The 22,389-nt window shown below is 53.7% G+C and overlaps 2 protein-coding genes across 2 annotated transcripts; both read left to right on the top strand.

The window, feature by feature from the left end:
- Positions 1-67: 67 nt before the first annotated feature.
- Positions 68-802, top strand: IUM83_19823 (uncharacterized protein; the record flags this gene model as incomplete). The annotated part of the gene is made up of 1 exon (XM_067944891.1): positions 68-802. One exon carries the CDS (start codon positions 68-70, stop codon positions 800-802), a length of 735 nt encoding a protein of 244 aa, XP_067781299.1.
- A 13,965-nt stretch (positions 803-14,767) lies between these two features.
- IUM83_19822 (ATP-binding Cassette (ABC) Superfamily) lies at positions 14,768-18,960 on the top strand (the record flags this gene model as incomplete). Its single annotated transcript, XM_067944890.1, has 4 exons — positions 14,768-15,388; positions 15,488-16,907; positions 18,877-18,893; positions 18,955-18,960. 4 exons carry the CDS (start codon positions 14,768-14,770, stop codon positions 18,958-18,960), a joined length of 2,064 nt encoding a protein of 687 aa, XP_067781298.1.
- Positions 18,961-22,389: the final 3,429 nt, after the last annotated feature.

Below are 22,389 nucleotides of genomic sequence, written 5' to 3'. Positions count from 1 at the left end.
GCACCACCTCGCCGCTCACCGCCTGTTTAGGGACCTCAACTCGGCATCAGGTAAGCTACTCCCACCGATGTCTGTAGTCCTACAGGTGCGAGAGCCCGTGTGCGTTCGATTCAACGCGCCCCCAGCCGTGCTCATATCACCGAATAGTAGCCGCCTCGGCTCTCGTGGGCTGACGGTCCTGCACTTCCGCCCCCAGACAGAGATGGAGCAACTACAACAGGGTTCGTCCAACGCGAACTTCTCGGCCGACTTCGGCGCTGGTGCCATTCTTCCCGCTACCGACGGCCGCGACGTCTCCTACGAAGACCTGCTAACGGCGATGAGTGGCCTGATCGCCTTCGGCGACTCGATGTGGTACAATCACGCGCGGCGGCTTCTCTCGCGGCTCAAACGCTTCGTGCTCTCCAACCTTGAGTACGACGCGGGCAAACCCCCGGAGCGCGTCACGTTCACGATGCTCCACGTGGACAAGTTCTTGGACCGGGCCTTGGCCCACCTGTCAGTGGACTCGTCCCACTGGTGGCGGGACTTCTGCAACGCGGTCCGGGCTATCGACTACAACAGCCCGGACTGGCAAGCCGTTCTAAATGGGCGCGCGGTCCACATGGTCACAGCGTCCAAGACGACCGGATCTGCGACGGCGACATCGCGGCAACTCCCGCAGTCGACCCGACGGGGTCCGGCGTCGCGGTTTCCATTCATGTCGGACAATATCGGCCGGCTCATTCCCCGCGATGAGGACGGGCGAGAACCATGCCAGCGGGTCATGTCCGGCGGCATGTGTTACGGCGGCTGCATTTAACGGTGCGCTCATGCACGGCGCACCCACCGCTGGAACGGCCGTCTTCCCTACGAATTGCGAGAGTGGATCGACCGCCACTACTTCGCCGACCGGCGCCTGCACACGCGCTGCCAACTTCAATGAGGAGGCCGAGGCGGTGTCCGTTCATCATCCCTTTGGTTTCCACGCTGTACCAGCGTAAACACAGCCATTTTACACGTCGGTATTGCGAACGAGCACTCATCCCCCTCTGGTATGAGCTCACACGTGCCTGATCATCCGACCCATTGTCGAGCGATGCACCGCTCATGCATTGAGAATACCACCAGCACTGCTCCGCTGGCGTGTTCTCAGGCGCCCCATGGCCCTGCAGCTCCACCACCGCCCCATGCGGCTATGGTTGTCGCGGTTTCGCCCCGCCGCCGCACTCAACCTCTTGAATATCACTTCCCACGGTCGACGCCCATTCCCTCGCCACCACCCGTACTCGTGCCGAAACGGCAGCTAGTGCTACCAGCTACGGTTGCAGCCCATGCACCGTCCGCCCCGTGCAAGTGCTTCGAACCCGCCGTCCCCGCCCGGTTGCGGCCCGTCCCTAGTGTGTCCATTGCGTAGTCTATCGGGGCACTCGCCGGCGAACGCGCTCAGCTGTGGGAACAGCTCCGGGTCCACGTTATCAATGTGGCTTTGGGTAATGTCGGCTTGGTACTGCTAGCTCCCCTTGAGGCCCCTTCCACCGAGCAACCCTCACTTAATACGCAGTTGCAACGCATACCGTCAGAGTATGTACGCCGCACCAATATCTCCCTTCCCTGCTTCATCGAGTTGGTACGCGATCAATCAACGGATGATTATCGGTCCAACAAGCACATGCATCCTGAAGTCCTGCGCACCTCATGCGAGGGTTATCAGCATCGTGAGGCGCTACTCGACATCGCTCGTCGCGGTGCTCGGGTCCCGCTCACGTCGCCGCTACCACGTCAGCTTCCCTACCCGGCTAACCATAAGTCAGCAGTCGACCGATACCATGTCCTTATTCATAACATTCGCAAGGATCATGACCACTGATGCTGTCTCGTTGTCGACCTAGACATTATTGAGATATAGTCAGGGGTGCACATCAGCCCCTTCGGTGTCGTGGATAAAGGTGACGCAGACCCGCGGATGACCGATCGGACAATTTATGAACACTTTTTTTATGCTGGTCACTCTATTAATGACTACACGGACTCAGCGAGCATCTGTGCCCCGATGTTCGAGAAGTGTAACGCTATTGCAACGGAAATTCTTCACCAACAGCACGTTCACCCTGTAACGGGGTTACACGCACAAGTGGCTACAAGCTACTTGTGATTTTAACAGATAAGATATCTGTTAAAAGTTTTAGATACTTCCTCACCTTGGTGTAAGCCACACTAATGGATACATTGAAGTGGGCCACCACAATGAGTGGTCTACACCTACCCAAAGATCCTATTGGTAGAAAGCAGCATCTTTCCACCAATTAGAGACGTGCATATTGGCGGAGCTCTGACAGCCAGCCGCTGTCAACCCCTTTCATAGATGATAAACCGTTTTAGCAGTTTAGAAGGAAGATCAATTTACAAACAATATAGTTCTCATTTTTACCTTAAACTAGCTACTTGGTGTTTTATTTGATTTATATTATACTTGTGGACTCAAGTATAATTAATTCAAATTATTAATAAACTCCTACGCTTCCTCTTACACGTGGCGCGACGTGTAAGCTAAAGTAGTGAGCCAAAGTAGGCCCACTACACCTGGTAGTCCTTAGTAGTCCGTCCAACGACCGACTACGTGACGTTCGTACAAGGTATACGAACGCGGAGCCGAGAACCCCATGAGCACGGAGGTGCCCATGGAGAGCTCCAATACGCCTGCAACGCATGTTGACTGCGCTGACTGCCCCCACCTGTCTGAACCAGAGTGGGAAGCCCTCCAACGACTGTCAACAGTCATTGGAGAAGCAGCGATAGCTACGATGCTGCGTACGCTATCGCCGACGATGCAACATGGTGTTGCTCTAGGATTCATCATGAAGGAGCAGCGTGATGCTGCTTCCTCAGTGACGGCGTCGTCGGGGACGACACCGCGCGCTCAATCATTGAAATTGAGCGTAAGCAATTACATGGGAAGAGAAGGCGAGCCTCTCCTCCGATGGCTCGTCGAACTCGACACAGCCATAGCGGCTCGACGCATCGTCGACCCGGTGTCGAAGGTCGCGTTCGCCATGTCCTGCCTTGGCGGACGCGCAAGGAGTTGGGCGTATGGACGCCGACTCTCCGATGCTACGTGCTGCAGCATATACGAAGTGTTCAAAGAGGAGCTCAAACAAGCGTTTGAGCCCCCGCAAAACGAGTTCTGGTCGAGGGCGGAGTTCCTCGACCTTCAGCAGGGTAAGCATGACGTCCATGCTTACGCGCAGCGCGCACGATATTTGGTATAAAATATCGTGACTAACCCGATTGACGAGGCGACCACGGTCGTCACGTTCATGAAAGGACTTAGAGATGGGCCTGTGAAGACCTATCTCTTCCGAGAGTACCCGAGTACTCTCGAAGCTGCAATCACATTGCCATGCAAGAAGAGTCTAGCCTGCTGCAGGCTAAACTCCATGCAAATGTACCGAAGCCGCAACCGCGCCCGGTGTCGAGGACGGGAGGTCCGGAACCAATGGACCTCTCGAATGCAACGGCTGCTGGTTACCAGCAGCACGGAAGTAATGTGCGATGCTTCCGTTGCGGAAGGATCGGTCACTTTGCCAGAGAGTGCACGGCTCCCGTGCACTACAATGGTGGCCGTCGTGGCGATGCCGGGCATCGCCGCGAACAAACAAAAAACGTGAACATCCAGTGGGCGCGGGGCGCCCTACTGGTAATGCAGTCACGCGTGCCGACATTGGGCACGCGACACTGAGGACTGCAGCCCCCAGTGAGACCAGATCTCGCTGCAAGAAACAAGATGACAGGCCGAACCTGGTCATCTTGAAGGTTTACTCGAAGAGAGCGAGCGACTCTCTTCGCGCTTTGGTAGATTCGGGCGCGTCGAACAACTTTGTTCGACTGCGGAGTTTATCGCGTCTTGATTTCAAGGAGGTAAATATACCTCGAAGTCTTCTGGAAGTACGACTGGCAACAGGTGCCATCGTAAAGACCGAGAAGCGCGTCGTGAACGTGCGCTTCTCGTACAACAACGAGAGTTTGTCGAACACTTTATCGTCCTGGACCTGGACGATAAATTCGACGTTGTTATGGGCATGTCGTGGCTTGCGCGGCATGATCCGGTCATTGACTGGAAGAAGCGCACGAGCGTGCGCTTCGGTCGCGACTGCGGAACAGAGAGCAATGACCCTGTTACCGCAGCGCACGCACCAGCAGGTGCGCGCGAATCGCCAGTCGAGACAGCGCTTAATGCTGCTGTCCCGGAGTGCCCAAGGGGTACGCGAGGATGCGCACAAGTGGGATCCACGTCGGCGGCACCGCCGACGTTGGAAGATGAGGATGTGTCGGTTCCGGGAACCAACACTCGCGTTCAAGTACACATGGGACAGTCCCTGACCCGAAGAGGTCAGGTCGACGACGACGCGTCGACTCCGGGAGTCGACGCACCCTCGGTCATGAGGGGCTCCGCCAATGAATGGCGTCGAGGTGACGAAGGCGTGTCAACTCCGGGATTTGACGCTGCAACAGTGCGGACGGTTGCAAACATACCGCACGGACGCAATTTGCATGCTGTCGTGCAGCCGGGCTGCACGACGAAGTGCCATGCGATCAATCCGGGCTTGATACCGCGCCCGCGGACAGGGTCCGCCGGCGAACGACTGTCCACGGCCGGGCCTGGACCAGAAGAACAACTGTGCCGAGCCCGGCTCCGCACAACAAGAAGACGGCGCATGCGGAGAACGCTGCCCAAGTCTCGATCCGGGACCGAGACGCATCAAGAGCAGTCTGCTGGGCAGACTGAGGCGGTGACGCCGGGCGTTGAGACGCTGAACTTCTTGACGCGTACCGATACTGGATTCCCGTATCGCGAAATGGAACTCGCTAATCCTCCGATGAGGGCGTCGGAGTTGACTTCGCTTCCAGCCATGAGCTGGAAGCGCTTCACGCGCGACTTGCACGATCGACGCATCGAGCAGGTCTGCGTTCTTTCGAACAGCGAAAGAACGGAGAGCGAGAGCGAAGAGCTGAGGCAGCTCTTCATTGGGAAGTACCACTGAGAGTGAAGACACTCTGTGCGAAGACGAAGCGAGAGCACTTCGGGGGACAAGGTTGGGACTCGCTGAAGTCGAGTCCCTATTACGAATTATTGAGGGAGTACAAAGACGTACTCCCGGAAGAGATTCCTGCGGAGCTTCCGCAGGACAAGGGCATTCAGCACGAGATTGATCTCGTGCCGGGCACGAAGTACTGTGTCACGCGGCAGTGGCCACTGCCGCGAGAGCAAGTAAAAGCAATCGACGACTTCTTTGAAAGTCGTCGCAAAGCAGGACATGTGCGGGAATCAAAGTCCCCGCACAGTGCTCCGACGTTCTGTGTCAAAAAGCCACAGGGCGGATGGCGCATCGTTCATGCCTACAACAAGCTGAACGATGCGACGGTACCGGCGCAGACGCCAAAAAGATGTTATCATCGATTCGATGGCCGGGAGCACCGTTTACAGTGCTCTCGACTTGCGAGATGGATTCTATCAGATCATAATGCGTGAGAGCGATATCCCTCTCACGGCAGTGAGCACGCCAAGCGGCATGCTCTGGGAATGGCTAGTAATGCCGCAGGGGCTTAAGAACGCCCCTTTCAACAGGTGCGTGACGCACTTGTTGCGCTCGGAGCGCGACTTCGCACTGAGCTACTTCGATGATGTGTTCATCCCCAGCCGAGCTATGGACGGGAAGACCGACGTAGAGATGCACAGGGTGCATCTCCGGAAGGTACTTGAACTTATGCGAAAGCATAAGCTCTACGCGAACCTGAAGAAGTGTATCTTCGGGGCGAGCGAGATACCCGTCCTCGGGTGTCTCGTAAGGAAAAATGGCGTTCGCCCTGACCCGGAAAAGGTCAGAGTGATGAATGAATGTCCAACGCCTTCAAGTGTCAAGGAACTGAGGCAGTTCCTTGGCTTGGCCACGTACTTGTGCAAGTACGTGGAGGAATACGCGGGCAAGATCCACCCGCTGTCACAAATTTCTTAAGAAGGAAGCTGTGTGGAATTGGACAACCGATTGCCAAAAGGCATTCGATGCAGTCAAGCGGGGCTTGACTGAGGCACCGATCTTGGCAGTGGCTAACCAAGATCGTCCATTCCACGTCGTATGTGACGCATCCGACTTCGCGATCGGATGCAGCACGATCACGAGGGCCGTGATCGTGTCGTTTATTACCAGTCGCGTCAGCTGAAGGCAGCTGAGCGTAATTATCCGGTACATGACAAGGAACTCCTTGCCATGAAATATGCACTCGCAAAGTTCCGAGTGTATCTACTTGGAAGTAGACCATTCGTGGTCTACACCGACCATGCATCACTGCGCACTGCAGTGAAGTCACCACACATTTCACAGAGAATGGCGAGATGGCTCTCATTCTTTGCGGAGTATAACTTCCGGGTCGAATACAAACCCGGAAGATTGAATGCAGTGGTCGACGCGTTATCACGTCGGCCGGACTACGCAGAAGCTGCTGACGTCAATACCGTTGACGTCACGCGATCGAGCAAACCCACATCGTCTCTGCTGAACGATGTGAAGGCCGCTTACGCGCACGACGCGGACACGAAGCTCTTGCTGGTCTATGGCACAGCGCCTTCTGACAAGTCCCGTCAGAAGCTGCCCAAGCACCTTCGTGCGCGTGCACACCGCTTTCGAGTGCACGACGGATTACTGCTTTACAATGCAGTCGACGACAACGCGGATCGCGTTGTCGTGCCGAACGATCATGACCTGCGACTCAGGATCATGTACGAATATCATGATGCCCCGACTGCGGGACATCTCGGACGTGAGAAGACATACGTCCTTCTCACGCGCGACTTCTACTGGCACCACCAGTATAAGTGGGTGCGCAAGTACACCCGTGCTTGCGAGGTATGCCAACGCGTAAAGCCTGCGCCATTCGCGCAGGCTCCTTTACAATCACTACCGACTCCGTCGGAGTGTTGGAAGTCCATGTCTTTGGACTTCATCTTTGGTCTTCCCCCGGACAGCGGAGGGAATACCGGTGTAGTGGTCTTCGTCGACCGCTTCAGCAAGATGGTACATCTTGCTGCGGTGCCGGCAGAAGTGACTGCGAAGCAGACGGCTCGTCTGTTCGTCGACATGGTGTTCAAACACCAAGGCATGCCGACCGACATCGTGTCGGACAGAGACCCGAGCTTCACAGCGCACCTGTGGCAAGAAGTGTTTACACTTCTTGGGAGCCAGCTTCCCATGTCGACTGCGGATCATCTGCAGACGGACGGTCAAACCGAGCGCGTGAATCACGTGCTCGTCGATATGCTGAAGAGCTACGCTCACTTGTTCCAATACTGGAGCGAGTGCTTATCGATGGCAGAGTTTCCCATCAATAACTCAGTGCATGCCTCGACCGGGCATACACCGTTCTACGTGAATGCCATGCGGTATCCACGCCTACCGAGTTGACTCGGAGTGATGGCTCCCACTTTAAGCGGGGGAGGATCTACGACTGCAATACAGCAGCCGCAGAAAACCGCTGACACTTGCACAGTGTCAGCTGCAACGATGAACAAACCACATGAGTCTGCGCAGGGCGCAGACTCCTTCACCAACAAGGACAATGACCACGGGTCTGCGCAGAGCGCAGACATCGCAAAGAACCACGCAGAGGCCGGGCCTCTAGCGGAGAACGAGCCGAATGACTTCAGCTCGGATGCAATCAATTTCATCACCAAAAGACAAGCCATGATTCGGTTTGTCCAAGATGCAATAGCAGCTTCTGTTGATCAACAGAAGCTGAACGCAGACAATGTGGGCAGAGGCAGCACAAATGAATTCAAATTTAGTTCATTGGTTCTGTTAGCTACTCAAAACCTGCCTAAACATGCAGTTTCGGATTTCGGAGCAAGCAAGATTGCTCCGCGCTTCATCGGGCCGTTCACTGTGTTGGCACGGCACGGCAACGCTTACACGCTAGCCACACCGTCTAGCATTCGCCTCCATCCGACCTTTTACGTCGGGCGGCTGAAGCCATACCTGCAGCACGAGTCATCTAGCTCGGCTGACCCGAAGCCTCGGCAGGAGCCGAGGCAGAAGCGGAAGCTTTGGCCTCGGCGACGAGCAGCCTCTCCTCCAGCGCGCGGACGCGCTGGAGCAACCACTCCATCTGGGTCCCCAGCTCGACCTGGATATTCGAGGCGGTCTGCGAGACCGCCGCGACTTGGGCCTTCTGGTTCGCCAGCTCCTGTTTCAGGGGGGCGAACTCAGCGCCCTGCAGACGCTCCACGGCGGTCACCCCGTCGTGGAGAGACGAGTACTGATCAGCCCGGGGCTGATCATACCAGGGGCGTGTTCCCACCCTCGCCACCGCCGATCCGTGACGCCCGCGGCTCAATCCGCTGGATTGTTGAGCGGATTGTTGACCATAATATCCCGAAAACGAACCCTCAAGGGGCTCGTTTTCGTATTCGTTGGAGAGGATTTCCTCCCCATCAAGATACATGGGAGCCGCGGAACGTCTTGCTGGTGGACGTCCCGGAAATGGTGAGGGCGTACGAGGAGCAGTACGCGCTGGTGCAGCGGAAGTAGTGCGAGCGCTGCGGTCATCGCTAGCGCCCGAACCCTCACGTGTTAAGAATTTAGCACGGAGCTCTTTGAGACTCTCGGGCACACGGAATGACGTGTACCCGTTCAGGTCGCGGTCGCTCAAGCGGACCGCGCCTGGGAAGCACTTCGCGCACTGAAAGCCCTCGGGCACAGCGCACGGCACATTTGCCTCCTCAGCAGCAACATGAAGTTGCTCCAGCTTTCCACGCTTCGAGTACGTCTCGAAGCGATCACGCGCTTGCTTAATCCGATCATGGTAAGCACTCGGCTTCTTGTTGAAGTTTTCAACAAAGCCGTGCCAACTTTGACAAAGTGCCTGCTACTCGGGCACTTTGCTGCGAGTAGATGTCTTCTTGCTTTGAAACCATCGGAGCTCATGAAAGAGTCCGATGTAGTAATCGCGCCTTTGATGCGTCTCCGCATCAAAGTGCAGCTCGGCAGCCACAGCGTCATCTTTGATGGCGCTGCATACGTATAACGGTACCTCATTCGGAGGTACCGAGTTCCCATACCGGTCCGAGATCTCGGACGCGGACGGTATCCACGGATCGCGCGATGCGGGCGCAGCGCGCGGAGAGCCTTGAGCTTTGGAATCACGCGCTGCAGCTGCAGCGCGCGGAGTACTGAGAGCCCCAGCAGAAGCTAGTGGGATATCGCTCTCAGATCGCGAACGCTTCGAGCTCGAAGCGTCCGATTCGTCCCCTTCACGCGAGCGAATGTTCTTGGCATGAGGGTCGAGCGATTCCATCGACACTGAGTCTTTGCGCTTTGAGGGCGAGTCCTCCTCGTCCTCCATGTCTTCATCGTCGTCGACTTCGGCGACGACGTCACCATACTTCGCCTTCTGGCACTCGATGTAGTCATCGATGGAGAGACGACTCTCCACCGCCTTCAGCGTCTTCTTCTCTTGGGCGCGCTCATCGTTGAATGAGCGCGGGTTTCTTCTCCAAACGCGGAGAATTGACGAATGGTCAATTCAGAAGATTGACGTGCGGAGACCCCGCGCGTCTAACCTTAAAGGGGGGATGGTGTAACGGGGTTACACGCACTAGTGGTTACAAGCTACTTGTAATTTTAACAGATAAGATATCTGTTAAAAGTTTTAGATACTTCCTCACCTTGGTGTAAGCCACACCAATGGATACAATGAAGTGGGCCACCACAATGAGTGGTCTACACCTACCCAAAGATCCTATTGGTAGAAAGCAGCATCTTTCTACCAATTAGAGACGTGCATATTGGCGGAGCTCTGACAGCCAGCCGCTGTCAACCCCTTTCATAGATGATAAACCGTTTTAGCAGTTTAGAAGGAAGATCAATTTACAAACAATATAGTTCTCATTTTTACCTTAAACTAGCTATTTGGTGTTTTATTTGATTTATATTATACTTGTGTATTCAAATATAATTAATTCAAATTATTAATAAATTCCTACGCTTCCTCATACACGTGGTGCACGTGTAAGATAAAGTAGTGAGCCAAAGTAGGCCCACTACACACCCCAACACAGAGGTTTAAACTGCAGGCCGGCGTCGTCGCGTCAACCTTCCGGAACATTTGCACACGGAGCACCCACGCATACCTCTTCGGCGGGCGGCTCGAGACCGACAATGCGCTGGTCATCGATACGACGGCAGCGTTTGGCTGGTTCGGTTCCCCTGTCACGTATGGTATTGTTGGAGGTGCCATCGCGTCCATCCATGGGGCATCGGTAAACAGCTTTCAGCCCCGAAGTCTCTTCAACTACTACTGGGTCGACGACCACATCAACGTCGCTGGTGATGTTGGTTCTGATTGTGCGGACGCCGAGGTCTCCCTGCGAAAGGCCATGGCAACGGTCTTGGGGGCTGGGATGATTAACGAAGATAAACTTACTCCATGGCGCACGCGCCAGAAAGACCTCGAACTCATTTTCGACCCCATCTCCCAGACTGTTTCCATACCGCAATGCAAGATTGACAATGTGAAGTCCTTTGTGGCTATCGCTTACGCCGCGGATTTTCTCAGCCGTTCTGACTACCGATCCCTGTTGGGTCGCCTACGTCTTGTGGCCACCTGTGTGCGCCCTGCTCGACCTTACTTGCAGCGACTACGCTTACAAGAACGCCATATCCACCGCCGGCAACGAGTACCTGTAATGGTCGAGATGAAGCAAGATCTCCTCTGGTGGTCTCACATCCTCTGTTCGCCTTTGCATAACGGCGTTCCTCGGCATGCTTTCATTCTGCCTCACCACCCGATATCGTCGTGGAGATGGACGCTTCCGATAGCGGCTTGTGCGTTCTGGTCCCAGTGTCGCAGCAAGTTCTTTGCTATCCCTTTCGTCCGGAGGAAGTCGAACTCATTGGCGCCACCAAGGGGATGCCTTCGGTGGGGTTTGACATCAACTACCGCGAGCTTCTCTCGTGCGCCTTTGCTGCCCATACCTGGGGACGTGCCTGGTCAGCCCAACGCGACGGACGTCATCAGTTCCCGGTCTACATCCAGTTCCGGATCGACAACACCTCCGCGGTCGGGTGGCAGACCAAAATGATCTCGCGAAATTGCCAGGCGCAGACTATCATTCGGCTCCTTGGGTACTAGGAAGCGGTTCTCACATTACGCTTTTCCTCGGCACACGTGGCGGTCGTATCCAATATCGTCATCGCCGCGGGCCCTCGTGCATCTAACAGTCTTGCTGTTGCTAATCGCTTTACCGATCTAACGTGGGGATGGTTGAAGGTACAACCGATCGTGACCATGTCAGGCCTGGAGACGATCTGGTGTTCCATCTCCGCGCGCACTCCATTTCTCCCTGCACGTACGGAACCTACCCGATGTCCCTCAAAGCCTGGCATTCCTGGACGACCCGCCATGGTATTCACCCGGCGCGTTTTGGTTTGACCACCGACACTAAGCTCCAGTTCATTACCGACTTCGTGTTCCATGGGTTTCAGTACGGATTTGGTGCTGGCAGGGGAATCCGTGGTACCACGATATCTCCGACTCTACATGGCATCCGCCACTGTTTTACGGTGGCGAGGGGGGGGGGGTCGTTCTTCTTTCTGCTCCGGTGCTCAGAGATCGCATCTGTCGGGAAGAAGTTTGCGTGGTTTGCTTTGAATGCCGAAGCCGTGGTTCTGCTGGACTGTCGAGGCGCGGTGACGATTGAGGCCCACGCGGCCGTCTCGAGACACATTCGACTGAGAGAATCCAAAACCTACCAAAAGGGGAAGCCGGCGTTGCGAATGCTCAACCGATCCGGTCACAACTTCCTCTGTCCAGTAGTATTTGGGCTCTCTGTCTTCTCAAGGCGAGCCAATCCCTACCGACCCATATCCCCGGTCACAGTGTTCGTAAATGGTCATGGACGTCCGGACTGCGTCTCGGCGCAAGAAAGCACGAAGTCAATCCGCCAAGCTGCAGCCACGCTCGGCGAGAAGACATCGGACTTCGGCACACACTCACTGAGAGCTGGGGAAGCCACACATATGTATCGTGCAGGTGTAGATGCCCTCATGATCCAGTTTCATGGAAGAGGGGCATCAGACACGTTTGAGCAGTACACCCGACTGTGCGAGAAACCCATCAACATGCTCGCCACAAGAATCGTTTCTGAGTCAAGCCAACTGCACCGCCTTCGGTGAGAGCTACGAGGTCGACTTATTCTGGGGGATCAACTCGATCCCGGGTTATAGCCGATCTCGTGGCTCTAATCTGAATATAGCGCATGGTTGTCCCCCTACCAACGGTATGAGCGTAAACTCCAGTTATCGAAGTGAAAGGACGGGGACGTGGCGAGGACGAAGTGGAGGCGACATTTCCTGTCTACTTCTAATAATAACAGATACAGTAATGGGCTAATACCAAGTGCGCTTTCTGATATATGCGGGAATACTTACATCGGCAATGCTGTACAAGACCTGCGCACTATTACGTGACGGCCAATAACTCCCAGTATTGAACTTGAGACCGCGGCCCTATGACTACCTTCATTCTGGATCTCGGTGGTGGGCGCTTTATTCTAGGCCTCCGTAGCCGCAACGTGCGGACGCACACGGCGCCCCAACGAGACCTTCGAACCTGACTTCTGCTCTGCTGATTTTGAGATGCAACGACTAAGGGGCCACTATTCGCACTCTTACATTACCGTATCTTATCAGGTATCACGGGTTTTCAGGAGGGATTTTTTTTTGCAAACTAAAAATATTTTAACTAGTTTTATTTTTGGCCATTGATAGCGTCTTTACGCTGGAGAACATCAGCGATAAAATTCCCACGCGCCTACCTGAGGCGTGCTGCTTTGCCTGTAGCTCCTTGTTTTGCTGCGACTGACCCACGACGCAGTCGCGACGCTGCCTGGCGATGACGCAAACCGAGAGGAGTACTGCCATATTCTCGTGCGCTCCCTGCGCCTGTTAATAACGCTTTCTTTGCTCGTGCGTCTGGCTGCCAACGGCGTTACTCAAGTGCCGATCCAAGAGCTCCACCGTCGCTTGGACGTCATCTTCGAGGCTATAGGGGTGGAGAACACCCCACAGTGGAGAGCGGGGTGTAGTGATTTCAAGAATACTATTTTTGCGGAGGATAACCAACAAACGGCAATCCGTACTTCCGCCGCGAAGTGAAGATAGAAGCGTAAATTATGGCAACTCGAAAGGGCAAACATATCGAGTCGATGTGCCAGGCGACAACAGAAGCGAATCCACTAACCCCCTAGCACTGTGCCACTACTGTAGCACATTTCTGCGCAGGCACTTGATTACATTTTCAATTGTTTACTTTTTAGTTGTAAACATGCCGATGACTCCACCACGGTACTATCCCGCTGTTCGACAGGAGACGCTGGTCGCACATCGAACCTCTCGAAGTTGTTACCGGATTTGGTAATACAATATCGGAATGAATTTACAGTACACGTCTTCTCGCTTTGTGCCAATCGAGATAGATGCCCGGGGTACTGTACTGCGCGCATCTGCGGTAGACCGCGAAGCTACTCATGAGGAGGAATTAAATGCTGGGAAATGCAGGGCGGAAGCGCATTGGGACTCGGAGCTTTGGTTGGTTTGGAATTGTCCTTATGCTGGGGCGGCGAAGTGCGAAGCAAACCGGAAAATAATCACGCGCGAAGCAACGTCAGTGGCGATAAACATCACTCACAATAGTCGTTATTCGTACGGGAGATGGAATGTGTGCGCTTAGACAGCAGGTAAGCACAGGAGCGGGGTTCTGAATCCCATAGCGCTGCACCGGATCTGCCAACGCGGCAAGATTTGATTGCGAGAGGCAGGGTTTTATGGTAATCCGACTGGGCAGTCCAAAACAGTACTACAGTAGCAGTCCTGTTACTAATATACCAAGTAGTTTGCGCGTTTTCACGCAAGCTGATACGATAGTACTTAATAACGTTAGTTCACCTCGCTGGACAATACTGTTTTGTACTACAGTGAATCACGGGGATAGGAAGTATGGACGCCAGAGATGAATGGACGCCTGTGTCGGCCGTACAGGCTGTAGTTTGCACATGTGAGGCTCACTCGCTCGTTCTTCAATCTTCTTCGCAACTACCAGAGCCATCTTGGGTGGCAAGGTGCAGATGCGGGTCCCCCGCCAGTTCCGCTCTTCCCTGCTCTGTTATGTTTAATTGCATGTTGCTTTGCCCGCGCGGGTGTCTCCTCATCGACTTCTGAGTGTTCTGCCGCGCGATCGATTTCAAAGGATCTCCGTGGGACGTCTTCTCCCTAAAACTCTCCATGTTCATTTATGATGCGTAACAACAAAGTTGATGTCGCTGTTTGCGAATGCATAAGTCCCAGTTGTTTGATATGAAGAGTTTCGGAGGTCGATCTAGGTCCAAATACGGTATTTGGTGAAAATTCGACAGTCGACCAACAGTAGTTCAGTAGTACTATAGTACTACTACTATAGTAGTCTGTAATCTATGAATTTTTCTACTAAGTACTATAGCAGTCTATGAAGTAGCACCTGCGAACTACTTACCAGTAATATGGGCAGTGCCAGTAATGTCAATCCCTGTGGAGCGGTTTTAGGCCAGCGGATTGAGATCGCTGATCGGTAGGTGAGGAACTGGAAACGCCCCGCATATCGTGCGTGTCATTCATTTTGCAAGTCGCTGGCAACTGCCCAAGCGCCAACCAAGACGAAGAAGAAGACGTTCCAGTCGCTGACACTAGAGTAATTCGCTTGGAAAATGCCGAGCTTGGACAAGTCCGACTTGGACGATATCTCGTACCAGAAGGAGGAAACGCCTCGCGCCACAGCTGTCGACATCAGTGAACCAGTCAAAAGGAAGAAACACGGGGCCACCAGCAGCGAGCCCAGTACCAAGGAGCCCAACCTCCGAGACGAAATCGTGCACGATGGCCCCACCTCCTTCAAGTTCGCCAACTTGTATCGCTACGCTACCACGTTCGACAAGGTTCTGCTGGCGGTGGGTATCGTCACCACGGGGGCCAACGGTATACTGTTCCAGCTCATGGCCATCGTGTTCGGCAATGTATTGATGGGGTTCTCCACCACGCCCGTGGACATGGACACGGTGAACAGCGCGGCTCTCGACTTTCTGTACATCGCCATTTTCATGTTCTTCACGGACTACATCTCCTACGTGGCCTTCTACTACAGCGCAGAGAGGCAGATGAAGGCGTTGAGAAGCGAAGCGCTCAAGCACATGCTGTACATGGACATCAGTTGGTACGATGAGAATGATGCACTGCAGTTGTCGAGTCGGTTGACGGGTGATACGGTGAGGATTAAGGATGGCATGGGACAGAAGCTCGGCGACGCGTTTCGCTTCACCATTCAGTTCTTCGTGGGCTTTATCATTGGTTTCGCCCGCGGATGGGATATTACGCTGGTGATGGCCTGTGTCATGCCGGTGATTGCTGTTTCTTTTAGTTGGTTGATCAAGACGATGCGCATCAAGTCGGACTGGGCGCAGAAGGTGTATGCGGAAGCAGGTTCCGTGGCGGAGGAGACGTTGGGGTCGATCCGTACTGTGGCGTCATTGAACGGAGAGCACAAGGCGATCACAAAGTTTGAGAAGAAAGTTTTTGAGGCCGAGAAGGAGAATATCGCCCTGCACAAGATGACGTCCGTGGTGTTCTCCATATTTCTGGGGAGCGTGTGGATCATGTACTCCATTGGTCTGTGGTACGGAGGGTGGAAAGTTTCCCACGGGAACACGACACCTGGCGATGTGTTTGCTGCGTTTTTCGGTGTTCTGATGGGTACGGGCTCCCTCGCGCAGATCTCGCCGAACATGACTGCGGTTTCCAAGGCTGCGGGTGCTGCCGAGGAACTGTTCGCGATTCTGGATACTGCGAGTGCTATTGATGCCGAGAAGGAGGACGAGGGTATCATCCCTGAGACTTGCGAAGGCAAGATCGAGGCGGTCAACGTCAACTTCACGTACCCGAGCCGCCCCGAAGCACAGATCCTACGTGACTACAACGTCAGTATCGAGCCTGGTCAGACGGTGGCCTTCGCAGGTGCCAGTGGAGGCGGCAAGAGTACACTGATCGCCTTGATCGAGCGGTTCTACGACCCGACCAGCGGCACGATCTACCTGGATGGCCGGGATGTCAAGACCCTGAACGTCAAGTGGCTGCGCTCGCAGATCGGCATGGTGTCGCAGGAGCCTGTGCTGTTCGCCACCACCATCTTCGAGAACATTGCCATGGGAGGCGACAACGTGACCCGTGACGAAGCCATCGAGGCGTGCAAACTGTCGAACGCGCACAACTTCATCATGTCGTTGCCGGAGCAGTACGACACGCTGGTGGGGGAGAAGGGTGTGTCTCTGTCTGGCGGTCAGAAGCAGCGAGTCGCCATTGCCCGTGCCATCGTGCGCAAGCCGAACATTTTGGTGCTGGACGAGGCCACGAGTGCGTTGGATAACGAGAGCGAGAAGATCGTGCAGGCTGCGCTGAACGACCTGATGGCCACGACGAAAATGACGACGCTGGTGATCGCCCATCGTCTGAGCACGATCCGCCACGCCGACAAGATCGTGGTGCTGAACGAGGGCCACATCGTGGAGAGCGGCACTCATGACGAGCTGCTGAAGATCGAACATGGCATCTACCAGAACATGTATCGCATCCAGGAGTTGCGCTCGCGGGAAGAGCAGCAGGAGTCGGAGAAGCGTGAGGCGGAGAACGAATTAGCAAGCACGAAGCTGACGCGGACGTTGAGTGGCGTATCGGCGAAGACGAACATTTCGGTGAGCGCTGTGGAGAAGAACTTCTTGGACAAGAAGCCGTTTGGCCTGATGGATATTGCGCGTATGTGCAAGCCTGAATTCAATTATTTCATTATCGGACTGATCGGTGCGTGCGTGGGGGGTATTGCCATGCCAGCATCTGCCCTGTTGATCACAGGAATGATAACATCGATGACGGAGAAGTATGGATTGTACCAGAGTACCGGTGACAGGTCCTACCTGAGTGAACTGTATGATAAGGTGGAGTTGTATGGCATCCTCTACCTTGTTGGTGCTGCTGTGATCGCGACGTTCATGTACATGCAGACATACTGTTTCAAGTACATCGAAGAGAAGACTACCACTCGCCTGCGTAACACCAATTTTGAGGGACTCTGTCGCCAAAACGTTGACTGTACAGAGAGTATCAAAGTTCCGGTGACAGCTCACACCTAACGACACTGTACAACGACATGGAGCTGTACGGCATCCTGTACCTCGTCGGTGCGGTTGCGGTGGCCATCTCTACGTTCATGCAAGTCTACTGCTTCAAGTTCATGGAGGAGAAGATCACCACACGTCTTCGTAACGTCAACTTCAGAGGATTGTGCCGCCAAAACGTGGGTTTCTTCGACGAAAAGGAGAACGCCACGGGTGCGTTGACTGCCGACCTCGCCACGAACGCCACCAAGGTCTCTCTGTTGTCTGGTGAGTCGCAATCCCGCGCGTTCCAGACTGTCTTCACTTTGATCGCTGCTCTTGTGATCTCGTTCAGATTCGGTAGTTGGCTGTTGTCCCTCATCATGGTGGCGCTGATCCCATTTCTGCTCTTCGGCCACGTTGCTCGCATGAAGCAGATGGAGAACAGCGGTTTAATCTCGGACGACTTGGCCATCCCTGGAGCTCACGCGTCCGAAGTTCTCAGCAACATTCGCACTGTGGCTGCTCTGGGCATCGAGACGAAATCTGTAGACGTGTTCGACGATCTCCTGGCCGAGCCGCTTCGCAAAGGCAGCAAGGAGGCGCAGGTTAATGGTTTGTCGTTGGGTTTCAGCTCCTTCATCATGATGGCGACGTACGCGCTCATCTTCTGGTTCGGCGCCAAGAAAGTGAACGATGGTGCCGTTGGATTCACCGAGATGATGCGAACATTGATGGCCATCACAATGTCGATTCAAATCGTCAGCAGCGCCTCAACCTTCTTGGGTGATGCGCCTAAAGCGTTCAAGGCCGGATCGACTATCTTCGCGATCCGAGACCGCGTCGCCCCCATCGATTCGTTTAGCTCTGACGGCTTCCGTCCGATGAAGGTTGAGGGTCGTCTCGAGTTCAAAGACATCTCGTTCCGATACCCCACTCGTCCGGAGATCAACGTGCTCAAGAACTACAACCTCACCATTGAAGCTGGCCAAACAGTGGCGTTCTGCGGTCCGAGCGGTGGTGGTAAGAGTACTATCATCTCGCTGATCGAGCGGTTCTACGACCCCGTGGTGGGCGAGGTGCTGCTGGACGGCCACAACATCAAGGACCTGAACCTGAACTGGCTGCGCAGTCAGATCGGCCTGGTGGGTCAGGAGCCCACGCTGTTCATTGGCACTATTGCGGAGAACATCGGGTACGGACAGGCGGAGCAGCCGAGTCAGCAGGAGATCGAGGAGGCTGCGAAGATGGCCAACGCGCATGATTTCATCACGCAGTTCCCGGACGGCTACGACACGCAGGTGGGCATGAAGGGTGAGCAGTTGTCTGGCGGCCAGAAGCAGCGTATCGCCATCGCTCGTGCTATCCTGAAGAACCCCAACATTTTGCTGCAGGACAAGGTGGTGGCATTGAAGCGGCGTACGACGATCGTCATTGCTCACCGGTTGTCAACCATCCGTCGCGCGGACAAGATCTGTGTGGTGAGTGGTGGGAAGATCGCGGAGCAGGGCACGCACCAGGAGCTACTGCAGTTGAACGGTATCTACGCCAACTTGGTGGAGTCAGCTAGCGCTTAGACCGGAACTGTTGCATATTTCTCATCTGATCGACGGTTGAAGATTCCCGACACCGAGCATATCTTCAAAATGATGCTACTGGTGGACTGGACTGAGCAGATTCAAGAGTGCACCCTGTAGGTGCAATGGTTAGCAGTCTATTTGTATGAGTAGCTAACTTTCTACATGTCCTGGCAGTGTTGAAGGTTTTCTCGCTTCCTTAGCAGACTCCAAAAAAAAGAATATCACATTTGCTCTCGAAGTCTGCAAGTCTCCAACATCAATTATTCCCTCTACTAGCTCACCAATCTTCGTCTCGCCTCACTTTCCACGCTCCAACAAGTTTGCACCCGACCGGCTGTGCCCCGAGGAGTGCAACAGGAACTTACTAAGGATGAATAGAGCTGCATGATGTCCTGAGCTTGCGTTGATAAGCATCAGACCGAAGTGGCGGCTCATGCATGGATACGTGGTAGCTTTAATGCACATATACTACAGAAGGACTCAAATGTTCATTGACATGCATACCTTGTGGCCTACGCTCCTAGATGTGTCAGAGTCAGGTAGCTGGTACCGACTAGGCTTGTCCCGCACATAACCGACAGCTTCTCTTCTTCTTCAATTCGAGACTTGACGTAAGGGTACTGCTTCCGTCGTTTCCCGAGGCGCAATATGCTTGCACGACGATCCACTGTCCTTCCAAGAGGCTGACTGTGTAGCCGTCGGTTCTATTATAATTGACAAGTGTCACAACTTGGAACATCTCTGGCCTGATAGCGACATCTCCTCCATCAGAAAGGTTCTTTGCCTGTGACAACAGGCATTTATTTCCGCACATGGCAGTTGCCACTAGCTGAATGACTTTGGGACTCGCAGCATTCGATTCATGGAGCTCGATTTTCTTCACGGTGTGCTGGGGCACCCTTCGTTCGACGATAATGCCGACCTTCAGTGACTTGAGTTTGCATTGAAAATTGGAAATCACTTGACAAATTCACGTTGGAGTTTCCCCACTACGTTCTGCAGTTTCACCACTGTAGAATTCCCACCAGCCTCATCTCGAAGACGCTTCAACTCTTCCTGTAAGTCGCGCAGCTTGGCCTCAAGAATATCAATTCGCTCCACCGAATTCGGCTCCAGGTTGAATGCATACGTCAGCATGCGAGGCCGCAGCATCACTTGAATCTTGACAGATAATTCCAGGCGCAACCGATCGTCTTTTGTGCTCTGAAAATACTTTGGAACATCGCTTGCATCTTCGACAGCTCGATTGAGCAGCTCATGACAGCACAATGCATATGATGCAGTGCGTCAATAAGGATTAGCATCTCGCTTCAACGTGTGCTGCTGTGGTACCACACACGTACCTCAATGTAATCGACTGCACCTACGTTGGGTATGAAGTTGGACGGTCCACAAGTACCGAGTCGCTTGGGCTCCTACGACAACGTTCGACGTCACACAGTAACTAGTTCTATCCCCGAATTTACCACTGCTTCTTGTTCTCACAGTTCTCGAGCCAAATGCGGAGTTTGCCACTGTTAAAGCCAAGCGAGTAGGGGTAAGTTTGCGTCGGTGGCAGTGCAAAGACTGTGGTGCGTTCATGCTCGACGATCAGGTGCATTTTAGTCTCTGTGACAGGTTGGACTGGCACATCAGCGCTGGCCCCTTGCACGCCGGGAGCGGATAGAGTGCCGTTGCTGACAGCCTTCTTGTCAAGAAGTTCTTGAAGCTAGCCATCTTGGTTTAAATTGTGGTTAAGCTGGACGATGGGAATTTTGGAATGAACACTGGTCGCATCGGATATAGAAACAGGACCCAGAGTGTTGGAAACATCCCAGGCTCCGAAGGAAACCCATAAAACAATGCGATTTGAAAAGAAGATAAGACGTGGGTGAACAAGAACTCGTCCGACGAGTACTTGGCATTTGCACTGCACAACATGGTCCCGCTTATTGAGTAGCATACATCCCAACTGCGAAGATCGTTATGTGTTTTGTCGCAAACACACGAATCTACCTAGCATTTACCATTCAAACCCCTCTATTAATTCTGGTGTTCGTGATGAGTAACTTGTACTTCGTAGGAGGAAATCGCGGCCACTTTCTACCGAACATTATTCAGAAATAACCTAGACAGTTAATTTCGCGAGAAGTGCAAGTGTCATATACCCAATGACGACATTGCCATTGGCTAGAACGGAGACTCGGTCCCCCTTGTGCACGTGGACAATGCTGGCAAGAGAGAGTTGCCGAAAGCCGCTGGTAGAGCAAACAGGGTGCGTGCACTTGTTCAGCTGCAATTCGCTGTGACCATTCTCGAAGTCCACAGTCACACTCACTTGGTAAATTCCCGGATTGAGATTGATAAACACTCCATCGATCACCTTGAGGCCCTCACAGCGCCAATGTAGCACCCCTTCCGTCCCTAACTGACTCGTTGCTCGCGCAAGAAAGACCGCTGGCGCATTTGCGGTTCCGCACAGCGACTTCATCTCCGCTCGTAGATCCGAAATCATTGTTTGCATCTCTTGTGCCGCCGATTTTCTCCCCGTAGCCTCTGCACGAAGCAGTTTGACTTCTGCCTGTAGATCGCAAAGCTTTGCCTCCAATACATCAATGCGCTCCACTGAAATTGGCTCCAGGTTGAAAGTGTACGCCACAACTTTCGATTTCATCAAGGCTTGAACCTTCACATAAAACTCGAGCAGAATGTGATCATCTTTTACCTTCCGAAGGGCTCACGGGGGTTTATTGGTGCCTTGCAGAGGTGTCGAGAGTAACTCGTGGAAACACTATTCAGCATCGATAAAATATTAGCTGAAGTCGGTTTTGTCATATCGAAAGGATGGTTATGTGTTACCTCTGCGTAGTCTGCCGGATGGGCGTCTGGGATGGAGTTTGAACCATCAACATAATTCTCGAGATCCAGTCCCTTTGTACACCTGAGGAAGAATTAGCGCAAATTTGAGATTGAAATACAAGTGAATTGTACACCTCAGAATTATCTTACCACTGCTTCTTGCTGTCGCAGTCCTCGAGCGCGATACGAAGTTGGCCGTTGTCCAGGGAGAGCACGTAGCGGTACGTATGGGCTGGTGAAAGAGAGAAGGTCGTTGTACCCTCAAACTTCCCACGTGCTTGTAGCGTGGACTTGGCCATGGTTGCAGCCAGTCCAAAAGGTATTGTCGACATCGTGGTGGCAGTGCAGACTAATTCCTCGGGATGTCGTGGACTGAATGAATTGACTTGTGCAGACATACATCTGCAGAGCTACCCGCGGTGAGGACTATAAAAAAGTTTGAAAGATAAAGATAAATCGCGCACACGATACACTGGTATTCTGAGAGCCATATGTCTTGTCTTAGTGCGTCGGAGCTTTGTGTCATTTCCCTTGGCGAACTGATGTCACGTTGCTCGTAACGGAGGTGTTAGCAGCGCATACGACAGAGAACTCGTTCATTTTGGTCAACCGGACAAAGCAATTGAAAGTGCTGGCACCGATATTCCCTAGTGACAGATTCAGTAACAACGACTGAAACGTAGTGCAGGCGTTCCTCAACACAATCCAGCCAAAGATATTAGAATGACCGAAGTCTTTTACACCCAGCTCTCTGCAACGCGAACCGAGTAA

The sequence above is a fragment of the Phytophthora cinnamomi genome, assembly GCF_018691715.1.
Source record: "Phytophthora cinnamomi strain GKB4 chromosome Unknown Contig118, whole genome shotgun sequence".
NCBI classification, from domain to species: Eukaryota; Oomycota; class Peronosporomycetes; order Peronosporales; family Peronosporaceae; genus Phytophthora; species Phytophthora cinnamomi.
Note: the sequence above shows the minus strand (reverse complement) of the source record. Positions and strands in the feature narration are given on the sequence as shown.